Raw genomic sequence first — 15,325 nt, forward strand, 5'->3', positions numbered from 1 at the left:
GAACAGTGAGTTACATTGCATGAGCCAACGCTGTATATTCCCCCCCCAACATAACATGGGGGAAAGTATACCCTTGCGGCTAGTAGCAGAAAGCAATAACAGGTTAACCCTAAGGACACTATTTAATCCATCTGGACTAGGCCTCCTCCCGCATAGTCGGGGCAAACATCCGCGAAGATCCCCCTACTTCACTCGCTATGACATATCATGCTCGGGGATTATAAGGGAGGGCTAGATCTATATGACACAGAAACCTTGTTCCTCTCTTGCTTGTTGTGGGAAACTTATCGTTCTTGCACAGGGACTAGGCTACCCCTAGTATACACGGGGATGCCTGGACCTAGTAATGCAATGCGGAAGAGTTGAAAGTTAAGCACTTACTCACTTAGGCTTTGGGTTAAAATTTGACGGGGTCTTGTTTTTGCTTTGATTTTTTTTTGTGTGGTGTTTTTTTTTTTTTTTTTTTTTTCTCTTTACCAGTACTAGTTCTACAGCTTGGTGCCTAGGCCTTAGCTTCTTTTGAATGGTTTATAAAGTGTTTATATTGTTAACTTCTCTTGCAAACCGGTTAATGGTAACTTGTACATCTCCCTCCCCCCCATTACTCAAATCCACTATAGCCTACAATAGATGCTACTGACTGGTCTCAGATACCTTACTTACAGATATCCTCTTGATGGGGATTAGACACAATGCACTGAGCCGGGCCCTACCTCTGGTCACCTACATTGCTGCCACAGAGCAGTCCAAAGAAAACAGTCACCGTTAGACTGCTTGTTGATCACCTCCCACTATCCCCCAAAGGGAAAATACCAACACATACGCATATTGGTTGAATCCCAAACAGACCCACCACCGACTAGTGGCTGGTGGGTACTTTTCTTCTTATACCTTACATACTTAAGTCTTTCATCCCCTTTTCTCCCCTTACCTTACCCCCCCCCACCCCCTACTCCCATTCCCCCTCCGTACCCCACGCACATACGCATTCTCCTCTTCTAACCCACAGAACCCTACCCTACCACGCTGTGCCACCTACAACTCCTGTGAAAATCATTCACGGAAGTAGCTTTTTCAGAACCCATCCATCCTAGATCAAAGGTCAAGATGGCATATGCTTTCCTAGGGAAAAAGCCAACCCTTGTCTCACATAATGTAAATGGCCTGAATATTCCTGAAAAACGGTCTAGATTGTTAAGAGAACTTAAAAAAGTGCGTCCCTCCGTGGTATTTCTACAAGAAACCCACTTCAAAGACAAAAATATTCCTAAACTCACTGACAATATATACACCAAAGCTTACCACTCTACTAATCCCCTTGCCAAAACGAAAGGAGTGTCCATCCTACTGAACAAAGACGCACCCTTTGAACTGAAGCACCAACTTATTGACCCTGAGGGAAGATATTTGTTCCTGAAGGGCACCTGGGAGGGATCCCCTATAACACTTGCTAATGTGTACTTCCCGAACACCTCCCATGTGCCATTCTGTGGCAAAATAATCGAAGAACTTAAATGGTTTGCGGAGGGATGTGTTCTCCTGGGCGGGGATTTCAACATACCTCTTTCACCCCTGAAGGACACCTCTTCTGGACACACCCATGTCAGTTACAGGCTTCTTAAACGAATGAAAACACTACTGCAGTCATTGACTCTGGTGGATGCGTGGAGATCCATGCATCCATCGGAGAAGGACTTCACCTTTTACTCCGCACCTCACAAACGATACTCAAGAATTGACATGATCTTTGTCTCACAAAGAGACTTGGGTAACTTACTTGCAGCTGAGATTGGCATTATTGCCCTTTCTGACCACGCACCCACGGCTATCTCAGTAGAACTGGGTGCACACCGCAAACCTGCATTTAATTGGAGACTTAACCCTACACTCCTTACTGACCAAATAGTGAGAGATGACATTCAAAACACAATTAATACATACTTTCGCAATAACACTGACGCTGATACAAACCCACTAAACAATTGGGAAGCCCACAAGTCAGTGGTGAGGGGTGAACTGATAAAATGGGGCGCCAGGAAGAAAAGGGAGAGAGAGGGTGAAATTACAAAACTATCCCAACAAATTTCTAACTTGGAACTACAACATAAACAATCCCAATCTCGCCGGGTAGAAGAGCAACTGACTGAACGCAGAAAGGCACTACGCCTCCTGCTGGATCTCAAAATCAAAAGATCCCTCTTTTTCAGGAAAAATATTTTTTATGAACAAGGGGACAAAAGTGGGAAACAACTAGCTAAGGCCCTGAAGGAAGCAACATTATCTAGTCATATCCATGCCATAAAGGACAAAAAGGGGACACTGCAATACAAATCTAAAGAAATGGCAGACCTGTTCCACGATTACTATGCCAAATTATACAACCTGCCGGCCCAACACAAACCGTCCCACATAACTCAGACAAAACAAGAAGCAATTAAAGACTTCTTGGAAAACAGTAACTTGCCTTCTCTGGCAAGTGGCGAGGCAAACAAATTGGATGACCCTATAGCTATATCAGAGATCTCAGACGCAATATTTGATTTAAAAACAGGTAAAAGCCCTGGACCTGATGGTTTCACGTCACAATATTATAAGACTTACACAATTTCTCTCCTAAAACCTCTCCAGGCGGCCTTTAACTTTCTAGCAAAACACAGAAACGACTCCAACTCATTCTTAATGGCACACATAGCTGTTATCCCGAAACCTAACAAGGACCACTCCGATTGCGCAAACTTTAGGCCCATATCACTCCTAAATGTTGATCTCAAGATCCTGGCCAAAATACTTGCCAATAGATTGAAACCCCTTTTGGCAAAGATCATAGGCCCTGAGCAGGTGGGATTCATGCCAGGTAGGGAAGCCCGTGACAATACCACTAAGGCACTGAATCTTATCCACTTTGCTCAAACCTCCAAAACAGCCGGCATTCTGCTCTCCACTGACGCAGAGAAGGCTTTCGATAGAGTCTCCTGGGACTACATGATGGACACCTGTGCCCATATTGGATTAAAAGAGAACATGCTATCATGGATCTCAGCCCTCTATCGAAATCCCCAGGCCCAAATTAAAGTAAATAACATACTCTCAGACCCCATCTCGATCCACAATGGAACACGCCAAGGATGCCCTCTATCACCACTTCTCTTTATTATCACTTTAGAACCCCTAATAAGAACAATCAACCTACACAGAGATATCCAGGGCTTCGTAGTAAACCATAGATCATATGCGGATGACCTTTTACTCTTCATCACCAACCCACATATATCTTTACCAAATCTTCAAAAAGTGTTTCAAACCTTTGGGTTCATTTCCAATTTTAAAGTGAATCAGTCGAAATCTGAAGCACTCAACCTTACACTACCACCTGACCAATTTAAGAGGCTGAAAGACAACTACCCTTATAAATGGGAACAGACCACACTTAAATACCTGGGAATAAACTTAACTAACAACCTTGACACTCTATACCACTACAACTTTAAACCTTTATTATCCACAATAACTAAAGACCTGCTGAGATGGAAACCAAAGAAATTCTCATGGTTTGGCAGGGCGTCCATCTTGAAGATGACGATACTGCCTAGACTATTGTACCTATTTAATGCTCTACCCATAAAAATTCCGGAAACCTTTTTTAGCACTCTCCTTAAAGCACAGAGAGACTTCCTCTGGGCAGATAGAAAACCCAGAATCAGTTTCACTCTACTAACGCTTCCCAAAAGTGAAGGAGGCATGGGTCTTCCTGACTTCAAAAAATATTTTCAGGCTGCACACATCACCAGACTCATAGACTGGCACTGCCATGGCCCAAACAAAGACTGGGTCCAATTAGAAAGCAATCTAACCCTACATAAAACACTTTACTATCCATGGTCTATACACTCCAAAAAAGATAAACAGATAGGACACCCACTGATTGAAAACACAATCAATATCTGGCACAAAATAGCGAGTCTTTACAAGATCGCATCCGTCCCGGGCCCGCTGACACCGCTCACCAATAATCCTGCTTTCCCACCGGGTATGCACCATAAACTACCACATGACCTCCTCATTCACCACTGTATAGCAAACTCGAAAATCAAAACATTTGACGCACTTAGCTCCGAGGTGGGTGAGGCATTTCCTGGCCTGTGGTTCTACATGCAATTACGGGACTTTGTGGTGAACAGTAAGCATAAATCTAAATTTAGCCTCCCGTTGACGCAGCTGGAATCTATATGCTTAAAAAGATCACCGGTAGCGCACACCACGTCCCTTGCATACTCATGGCTAATGCGTACGCCACACGTGGATAATAATAAACACAAGAAGAAGTGGGAACATGACCTTAAACTGAAAATTTCTGAAAAGCAATGGGAAAAGGTGTGTATTCTGACACACAAATGCTCATTAAGCTCCAAATACCAAGAGATTTCCTATAAGGTCCTCACCCAGTGGTATCTGACACCGCAAAAGACCGGGAGATGGTCTCATCCCACCTCGGATGATTGCTGGAGATGTAAAACTTGTGTAGGCTCCTTTATACATATCTGGTGGGAATGCCCTCTCATCCGCACCTACTGGGACGAAATTAGGACCTGGATAAAACATATAACGGAAACTAATCTCGAGCTAGACGCAGCAGCGTGTCTGATTAATCTTGTCCCAATTACCTTGAGTCGCTACAAAAAATCACTCTCTCGACATCTACTCGTGGCTGCTAAAACACTCATACCCATCTATTGGAAAACCCCCAGAGTCCCAGGAGTTAGGGACTGGTTAAATAGAGTGCAATATATTTATAAAATGGAGGAAATAGTGGCAATGAAAAAAGAGAATAGCACTTCCTTTAACAAAACTTGGCAACCTTGGCTGGCTTTTTCCCTCTCTTCAGATTACCAATTACTTATGGGCTGAACTACCCTTCCCCAATATTCTCAGTAGAAAAGGAAATAGAAAGGAGAAACAGAATGATTGAGCTATATATGCCTCTATTAGATATACACTTAACTTAAGGAATCGAATCCCAGTGCGATGGTACCCCTCCCCCCCCCCTTGACTTCCATCCCCCTTTACCTTGTACCCTCTTTCACCCTCCTTCTAATACACGATCTATCCAGTGGTATCTTTAGTTTTCACTTTAGCTATTGGATCTTACTTTATCTTTTGTTCTAATTGAGATACTTGGTTACAACACAAATGCTACCTATCTGTATCAATGTGTGTATACATACCACTGTTGACGACATTTATAATCTTATGTTAATTGTAAACCCGACTATACTCTCAATAAAACCTTTGATTGTGAAAAAAAAAAAAGATATTTAGGATTACAATTTGAAAAAAACTGACATACTGTACTTTATATCTTCATAAAACATAAGGGATGACAGTGTTTTATATATGTGACTTAACATATAATACTTAACACTTTAAATTGCTAAATTATTTGACATCATAAGCACTTTACATGTTTATTTACAAAATACTATTTTTTCATCCTTATTTTGTTTGCTTTTCATCCACTCGAGGCTGCTGATCTCTTCTAGTCTTGTTCAGCCACTTCATGTCCACATGCATGTACTCCAGTGCAGCCGCATGTTACTGCTTAGGAGAGACTTACTGGGGGTAAGAATAGCGGAAAATGCCTGTGCATTGGCACAGCCACTAAAGGCCCATACACACTATCAGATTTTCTGCAGATTTTTTCCTTCATATTTACCAAAACCATATAATATGAGGTCAAACCTTAGGAGTTTCAATTTGTATGCAATCAGGCAGGCCCTTACACTATATCAGGCATGTCCAAAGTCCGGCCCGCGGGCCAATCGCGGCCCGCAGTCCGGTTTTGAACGGCCCGCCTGGTGTGCTGCGGGATCAGGGCTGTCAAATGAGCCGATCCCCGGCACTGTGTGAAGCTCCGTCGGCTTCAAACGTGAAAGTAAAGTGCAGAGGAGTGTGCTGTGCTCTCTGCTTCCCCCTACAGTGCAGTACCCGGCTGAATGAGGAAATGGAATGGAAAGGTACTGTACTACAAGCTAGATTCGTTTTAAAAAGGCTTTATTTATGTGTATGTGTGTGTGTGTGTGCATGTGTGTCTGTATGTATGTATGTGTGTACATGTGTGTCTGTATGTGTGCATGTGTGTCTGTATGTATATGTGTGCATGTCTGTCTGTATGTATGTGCATGCGTGTCTGTATGTGTGTGTGCATGTCTGTCTGTATGTGTGTGTGTGTGCATGTCTGTATGTATGTATGTGTGTGCATGTCTGTATGTATGTATGTGTGTGCATGTCTGTCTGTATGCATGTGTGTGCATGTGTGTCTGTATGTATGTATGTATGTATGTATGTGTGTGTGTGCATGTGTGTCTGTATGTATGTGTGTCTGTATGTATGTGTGTCTGTATGTATGTGTGTCTGTGCATGTGTGTGCATGTCTGTATGTATGTGTGTGCATGTGTGTCTATATGTGTGTGTGTGTGCATGTCTGTCTGTATGTATGTATGTATGTGTGTGTGTGTGTGTATGTGTGTCTGTATGTGCATGTGTGTGTGTGTCTGTGCATGTATGATTGCATGTGTGTGTGTGTCCATGTATGTCTGTATGTATGCGTATGTGCATGTGTGTCTGTATGTATGTGCGTGTATGTCTGTCTGTATGTGTGTGCATGTATGTGTGTTTGTATGTGTGTCTGTATGTATCTGTGTGCATGTATGTGTGTGTGTGTGTATATGTATGTCTGTATGTGCGTGTATGTGCGTGTATGTATGTATGTATGTGTGTGCATGTGTCTGTATGTGTGTGTGTGCATGTGTCTGTATGTGTATGCATGTGTCTGTATGTGTGTATGTCTGTGTGTATGTGTATGCATGTGTGTTACTTTTAATCCAGACCCCCCCCCCCCATTCTTGTACCATCAGAACTGCTTTTGTGGTGCTTGTGTGTGTGATAGCAGCCAGGATTGCTGCTCCTCTGAAAAGCAATCCATATACAGATCGCTTTTCAGAGGCATTTGAAAGGTGGTAAAGAGGCATTATGTTGCCTCCTCACCACCTGTTTTAAGCCCGTAAATGTAGCATCACTATACCGCAACTGTGCAGTCTACACAGTTGCGGGGTAGTTGCAGTGCAGGCCCATTCACCCTGAGCATACCTCCAGCTGCAGCCACAGCATGTGTACACCCCCAGCTGCTCCCTCTGCAGCTAAAGGGGGAGAAGTTGGGGGTGGTAAAAACAGCTTAACCATGTAGTTTTACTGCCCCTCCAATAAGCCCTTGGTTCACATCTGCATGGCTGCATGCTGTGTGTAGGGCAGCCCATGCATTTCAATGGGCTTCCATACCCACAAAAATGCAGGGAAAGAAGTCCCAGAGCTTTTTTTTTTTTTTTTAATTGTGCTGCACCAAAAGCACCCCATGTTTCCAATGTGTGGGGTACCATTAAGACTTAACGGTACCCCCAAAGAACAGAGCATTCGTCTGTGTGTCAGGCAAACGAGCGCGACAAAGGCACGAGAATTTTTGTTGGGCCAGGTATGAGTGCTCGAATGACCGAATTTTAATGGTTCAAAGAATGTCAGGCAAAATGGTCGGCCCTCACACATGTTCACTTCATCGAATCTGGCCCTCTTTGAAAAAAGTTTGGACACCCCTGCACTATATGGTTTTAGTGCATTTGAAGGAAAAAATCTGCAGAAAATCTGATAGTGTGTATAGGGCTTTAGTCTGCATTGGAAGTGCATGTGACAACACACGGGGGGCAGTTCAGACAGGGACAAACCGTTGTCACTCTATAACAGGAAATGCCTTAACAAGGACCTTCATGGCAGGATCACAAGATATTATTTTCATGGAAATTGAAAATGAAAAAAAACATTAAAAAGTACTTTTGAGATTACAGTAACATGTTAAAGAATATATAAAATGTTAATGATTGCCGTAGTTTCAATTTGAAAATGCTCCCTTGCAGTAGGGCTACACCCGCACTGCAAGGGTTAACTGTTCGCGTTGGTCTAGGGTTTTTCTTACCCAATCATCCTACCATGGGGAGATCATGCCAACTGTCCATGACTTGCTAGCAATTTTATTTAAGCCTCCAAAACTGAAAGGACTAACTAACATGTCAGTCAGGTATATTTTCAGAAGGGATATTTAGCAATTGAGTAGACAATGCAGTGGGCCTTACTAAAAGAAAGACAGTTCAGGTTACTATAGCTAGTGAATAATAGACACGAATGAGGTAATGGGGAAGTATATATCTTACCACATTCTTAAGAGGTTATGCAGTGCGGGTAGAATTGAGACTATGGGGGTTATTTACGAAAGGTAAATTTTATTTTCACTACAAGTGCAAAGTGCACTTGAAATTGCACTGAAAGTGCATTTGGAAGTGCAGTCGCTGTAAATCTAAGGGGAAGATCTGAAATGAGGGGAAGCTCTGCTGATTTTATCATCCAAACATGTGCAAGCTAAAATTCTGTTTTTTATTTTCCTTGCATGTCCCCCTCGAATCTACAGTGACTTTACTTCCAAGTGCACTTTGCAATTGTAGCTTGCACTTGTAGTGCAAAGTGGATTTGCCTTTCGTAAATAACCCACCATGTGCATATCTGCAGTATGTACATAGATATCATACACCCCCAAGCCCACAGGTGCATTGGTGGGTTTTTGTTAAAATTGAACGTTAGTCTTTCAATCACTATTAACTCTTTTTAATCCTTATGCTGTTAGCCTAAGTACATAGATAGGAAAGTAAATCATATTTACTTGTTTTATATATTTTTTTACAAATCTTCAGTAGCTTCCTGGTTTCTGGCCTAGACCAAAATTATGTCATACATCCCAGGAGTCTTCATGGGCATTTTTTTTTCTTTCATCTGGAGGAGGTGCTTGACATTAGTCAAGCACATCTTCATGTTTGCGTGCCTGAGCTAAGGGCAGACTGATTCCAGGTAGTAAATTCTACATGGATCATCTGCCCTGACTCAAGATGGCTGCGGCCAAAAATGCTGGGGGGGTTAAGTAATTTCCCAACAATATAAAACATGGAGACATAGATGGATGGGAGAGTTTGCTTTGAATATTAAAAATTAAATAAAGGAGTGAGGGTTACTAAAACTGAAGCACTCAGAATCTGTTGCAGCTGTTCATGGTAGCCAATCAGCTTCTAACTTCAGCTTTTTCAATTAAGCTTTGGCAATAAAACCTGGGAGCTGATTGGTTTCTATGCCATGCTGCACCAGATTTTGCACTCTCCAGATTTAGTACATCTCCCTCCTAGTATTTTCGGCTTGCTGTGCTCAGATATAGTTTGATTGCATTTTAAAAAGCCACCTCATGCCTTCCCATAAGAAAATGAATATATGCAAAGGAGTAGGGGGGCGAGAGAGAGATGCCAAGAAGCTGTATTATGTTAGTGCCAAGGGATTGCTTATTTTAAGTGTTTCCACACTAGTGTGGTTTCAGCACCCGTCTATGAGCGCATTGTTTTGTGGTCTATGGCTTTAAGAAAGGGCTTTAAATAGCTTGACACTATATTCAGCTTTTTATCTATTGTATTGCATGGGAGAGGAAGATTGTGTAAATGGGAGAACCACAGGAGGCGAAACTGTTTAAATAAGCACTGCAGACCACAGTCAATATTCTCTGATTAGTGAGAACACTGGTTGTAGGTCTCCACTTTTGAAAAGGATTATACACAACAGTGATCAGGGAGATAACAAGTAGGATTCGTTCAAACGGGCAGTAAAAATGAGCGGTTCAGCCCTATTTTTCTGCCCACCAAAAGCCTAACAGGGCATCCTGAGGGAGTTGTACACATGCTCTGCTTTGGAGGCACGGCAAAAGTAACTTGGGGGTTGATTTACTAAAGGCAAATCCACTCTGCACTACAAGTGCATTTGGAAGTGCAGTCGCTGTAAATCCGAGGGGTAGATCTGAAATGAGGGGAAGCCCTGCTGATTTTATCATCCAATGATGTACAAGCAAAAATGCTGTTTTTTTTATTTTCCTTGCATGTTGCCCTTAGATCTACAGCGGCTTTACTTCCAAGTGCACTTGTAGTGAAAAGTGGATTTACCTTTAGTAAATAACCCCTCAGTTTGCAGACACGGCCTGTTAAGCTCAGCAATTGAAATCAAAGTGACCGTGCCACAATTGCGAACCATACGCTTGGCTTGCAGTTGCAGAAGAAAGGCATTTAAGAAAGAGGTGGCAGGATTTCCACCTGAACACCTGGAAGCTGCTACGCTACCATCCAATGAAAAGCGATCCGCCGTGGATCATTTTTCAGAGGGCGGTGGAATTTGGAAGTAGACATGCACTTTTTTTGTTAGCATAGTGAGTTTTATTTGTTTGGACATTTATTGGAAAATTGCAACACTCACAGCTAAAAAAATTTGACAAATTAGACAAAACACAGAGTGATGCTTAGTGATTTGCATTTTGATTTACACACAGTTTACAGTAAATTGGACCGTCACGCAAAAACAAAAATTGCCTTGATTTTTTTCTTCCCCAGTCTCTATCTAAATTTCTGTTTACGGTAGTCCCTATCTAATTTTTTTATTTTTTTTGGTGGGGAACAAGTACCTTTTTTGATGGTACCCACCCCCACTTCCTGCCTTCTTACCTAGGGGAAGATGACATTGCCTCAGCTTGCCCCCTCCCCACCCGCCTGCCGCCTCAGGGGATTACATCAAACATCTCAGGAGGCTACACGGCCAATTTTCCTGCGCCCTCGATATCACACATGCGCAGTGGGGAGCAAGCTGTGAGTAATCAGGAAGTGGCAGTTGGTTTTAAAAGATCCAAAGCCCTGTTATAGAGAGTATCCCCTTTTTTTTCTGTGGTCTCTAAGATAGGAAGTGAGGAAAATTTCCCCAGCAGGGGACACAGAAGATTAAAAACTAACAATGCTCTTCCACTCTATTCAAGAATTTAATATTATCATTACTGGTCAGTTATTGTGGATGATACTGTATGTGAGTAAATGTATTCTAATGCTTTTAATTGTATTTTCTAGTATCACATGCTTCCAGTTCAGCAACAGGTAATCACAATGCGTTATCGTCTGTGTCTCTTCAATCCTTAAAAGGACATCTGCATGCTGGTCAGACAATTCATGAGGATGGTGGCTTAACAACACAATGCAGTGCGATGCAAAATGGCCTGGATGGAACCACCTGCCTGATTGATAGGAACCCTGCAAAGACATTGCTGAATGATTATTCCTCCTTCTTCATAAATGCACATAGAAGGCCTGAAGCAGTAAGTAAATACCATTCCTATAGCGTTTGGTGATAAATCGAATCACCTGCCCCGGGCTGAGTGGATGCCAGTATTTAAAGATGTTGTGTTTGAATTCATCCCAAAGGCAACATCCTACCATTGTAATATTGGAGGGAGTTTTGGGGAGTTTTCCATGGATAGGTGAGATAACATATAAGTTCATCCTCTGTTGTTGACCCTGATTTACTAATGGAGTACAGCAGTTTCACTTTGCAAATGGAATTTTAATTTGTCTCAGTGAATGAGGTACAAGGATTAAGGCCCCTTTCAGACCTATGGATCAGTTTTTGCTCCTCCGCTTGCTCAGCGGAGATCGCTCCATTGATCCCCGCTGAGTCGGCGGATGACAAGTCCGCCTCTGCAGTCTGTGCAGAGATGGACCTTTCAGAGTTTCGCTCTCCCCTATGGGGGATTGGATGATTATGGACCGCCTGTCCGTTTTGATCTGATCCAATCCACCAGACGGATGAAAAATAGGGTTTACACTCATCTGGATTTTGCGGAGCGGTCGGATCGGGGCAGATCAGATGTCAGCGGACATGTCTCCGCTGACATCCAATGCTCCATAGACCTGCATGGAGCATCCGTTCAGATCCGCCTAAAAACTGACAAGCGGATCTGAATGTTCCACACATGTGAAAGGGGCCTAAAGCAGTATTAAACCCAAAAGCAAACATTTATTATAGCTTACCAATTCTTAGATGTGATGGCTGTATTGGTTTTCTTTTTTAGGCTTTCTTTCTTTCTTCTATTTTCATCTAGTGATCCAGCCAGCAAGTCTGTTTTTCAACAGAAAAGCTCTCTTGCCATTACAGGGAGGAGACAGACCATTTAAAACTGACGGGGGTGCTTAAAATGATCAGCTCTTATTTATGTAAAACCTTTATTCCAAAAGTTTGTTGTGATTATAAAGTATGAACTGGAGTTTGGCTTAAATTTTTTAGTGTATTTAAATCTGCTAGCCCGTCTAACACTCCCCTCCCCTTAGACTGACAATGCTGCTGTCACAAAGGTGCACGGTGTGCTCCCTCATCCAGAGTAGGGGCACTCTATTACAGGAGGTGTGTTACCAGATGTAAACAGGGGAAAAAGCTTAAAAAAAGAAAACGAATGCAGCCACCACATTTGATTGATAAGCTGCAATATATTAAGTTTTTTGGTTTTAATACCGTGTTAATATCAAAATACACAATAAAAACAGAAATGGAAGGTGAGCACACCCAGTGCATTACCAAAAATTATTTAACAGTAAAAATGTTTTACACAAAAGTGGGCACTCACAAAATGCAACTGACAAAAGGCCACAAAAACAATGCATGGACATGCACAGAACACAAGGCACAGTGAACGCGCCTCAGGGGCCCCCGTGGCGCATTGGCTGTGCCCCATGTTCTGTGCATGTCCATGCATTGTTTTTGTGGCCTTTTGTCAGTTGCATTTTGTGAGTGCCCACTTTTGTGTAAAACATTTTTATTTTTTTTATTGTTAAATTATCTTTGGTAATGCACTGGGTGTGCGCGCCTTCCATTTCTGTTTTGCTTGTAGTTCCTTTCGGATTACCCCATCTGAGGAAGGCAGCATCCACCCACTTTTGGATACCATTATATACCTTTCACACCACCATTTTATTTGATATTTGTTGCTCCACACCTTAGAAGATCTATTAGCACTGGAAGAGACTGTGTTTATTGTATCAAAATACACAATGGAGATAATTCACTAAAGGAGTAGAGTGTTTTCTCATTTTTTTTGTGAACTTGGTGAATAGTGTTTTATGTCATGGAGAATTTAAAAAAAATGGATTTTGCTTGCACATGATTGGATTAGATTAGGTTAACATAATTTCATCCCATTGACCTCATTAAACTAAGTAAAAGTTCCCTCTTCTTGAGGTGTCTTAGTGATGGAGTATTTACACTCAGTGCCACCAGCCCAAGATATATCAGTTGTATTGGTCCAGGGGCAAATTCCTGCCAGTCCTCTCCTGACTGACACTAAATTATAATATATGTATGCAAGAATTTTGAATTTTATTTGTCAATTTATAATCAATTTGCAGGCGTTATCTAATAAAGATTTGCATTTCCCCTTAATTTACCTTTACTTCCACTGAGAGTGGGGACTGAGATGCTGACATATGTTCCAGTCTCCTGGATCCTGAGTGTGCAAAACAGCCTCAGGTAACAGAGACCTGAGGTTTATTACATTCATCTATGAACATGGGATTCTGCTTTTTAATTTTGCATAGTTATATTGGTCCAGCTTGGATCAATGTAAGTATGTGTGCTAAACCTGGATGATCCCAGTGGAAGTAGGAAATCACTGTAGTAGGCACCACTACTACAGTGAGCTCTGCTGTCTTCCAGGTTCCTGCCAAGCGGCTGCCCTGCTGCTTAGTAAACACAGGAGGTCACTCACTTGGCACAGGTGTCCTCAGAAAAGCTTTCTCTTATTGGATGAGGGGGAGATATTGACGTCATCACCTCTCCACCTCATCCAATTAGAGAATGCTTTGCATTAATTTAGAAAAATTAAAAGTTTTCTCAGAATGTTGCCCATGTGCCTTTGCATTGGGGAAATATGTGAAATTGCATTGAGTTTATAGTGATAATGTTTGGTTACTTAACCAGATGTAGTAATACTGAGCTGTCTTTTGCTCTTAGATTAGTAGTACACAAGGGCACCATCGATACTCCCTCAACCAACCAATCAATGATCTGAATCTGAAGGAACTTATTAAAAAGAATGCTGAGATGGATATTAGGTAAGTAGTTTCTTCCTTCTGGGCTTGTAGGGACAGATGCTGAATACAAAAGATCATCTATTAGTAATGTTTTTTGTGGTGGCAACCTGCCCACATTTGAAATGGTCTGCCGATGTTTGGTGCAATGCACCACTGCACCATGCTCGCCAACCACATACATGTGAAAAGCTCTGTATAGTCTATGAGATCCAGGGGGGATGCATGGTAGGGGGAGCCAGTGAAAAATGTCTTACATCTTGTTAATGGCAGCCAGGGGAAATAAATGGTATGTGTATTCTCACAGATATACTCAAGAATGTTTCACCTAAACAATGGAAACTTGACGTGAAAAAGTGAAAATAAACACAAACATTCTGTAACACTATTGCAATCAATTATCATTTGTAATTTCTCCAAATAAGAAATGGAAGCAAGCATTACAATTGGTTGTTTTGAGCACAGAAAAAAAAATTCCCGCTAGTACACCTTCCATGTATCAGCCCCTATGTCTAGTTAGGCATGTACTGCTAGGTTTGGAGAAGGTGGTGCCCTGCACTATTTCATACTGGGTTTAAAGTGGCAGTAAAGGCAAAATCGAACTACAGTGTAACTCTAAACCACATTCTAAGCCTAATCTATCTAACCCTGTAAAGAAAAAATTGCTATACTTACCTATCCTGCAGCGTCTCCAGTCTGGTCCCAGACTGAGCTGTCAGCAGCAGCTTCAGTGTGTAAGAGAAGCAGCTGAGAATGGAAGCCCCATAGTAAGTCTATGGGTGACATCACTTCCCAGCCATATTACAACCTTTGTCAGCTTTCTCCTGCATATAGAAGATGCTGCTGGGGACCGGACCGGAGCGGCTTTACAATTGGTAAGTATAGTAGTCTATTCTTTACAGGGTTAGATAGATTAGTCTTAGGTATCTTTCACATGGGCAATCCAATCAGGTTTTCAGGAGGACCAGATCCAACTCTCCAGTCTCTTCTATGAAGCGGTGGATGTCACCAGACACATGTCTGCTGAAACCTACTGCCATCCGATCTGATCCTGTTGCAAAATATTTCAATTTTGCTTTTGGACCTAAATTAACCTAATATGTAACACTAAATGAACCCATAAACAATAATACTATACCCCCTAAAAGACAAAGAAGATAAACTTTACCAGTCCTGCATCAAGATTCTGGCACTGTAAATGATTGTTCCTTTAGGATGCATTTGTTTCATGCTAAATCCAGCACAAAGCAGTACAGCCATCTAAAGATATTTGGAAAACACTTTTGTGTTTTGTGTGTGCACAGATT

The 15,325-nt window shown here is 42.0% G+C and overlaps 1 protein-coding gene across 3 annotated transcripts in view; it reads left to right on the forward strand.

The window, feature by feature from the left end:
* CCDC158 (coiled-coil domain containing 158) overlaps nucleotides 1–15,325 on the forward strand; it is a 135,875-nt gene that overhangs the window by 25,778 nt on the left and 94,772 nt on the right. For 2 of the 3 annotated variants that reach the window (XM_077476353.1, XM_077476355.1), the window contains 2 exons: nucleotides 11,013–11,257; nucleotides 13,942–14,042. In XM_077476353.1, coding sequence (XP_077332479.1) covers nucleotides 11,013–11,257; nucleotides 13,942–14,042 — 346 coding nt within the window. The remainder of the gene's footprint in view (nucleotides 1–11,012; nucleotides 11,258–13,941; nucleotides 14,043–15,325) is intronic. The other variant, XM_077476354.1, reaches the window with a different exon arrangement.

This window comes from Lithobates pipiens, unplaced genomic scaffold, assembly GCF_037356315.1.
Source record: "Lithobates pipiens isolate NorthernLeopardFrog02 unplaced genomic scaffold, aLitPip1_a1.2 Scaffold_13, whole genome shotgun sequence".
In the NCBI taxonomy this organism is placed as follows: domain Eukaryota; kingdom Metazoa; phylum Chordata; class Amphibia; order Anura; family Ranidae; genus Lithobates; species Lithobates pipiens.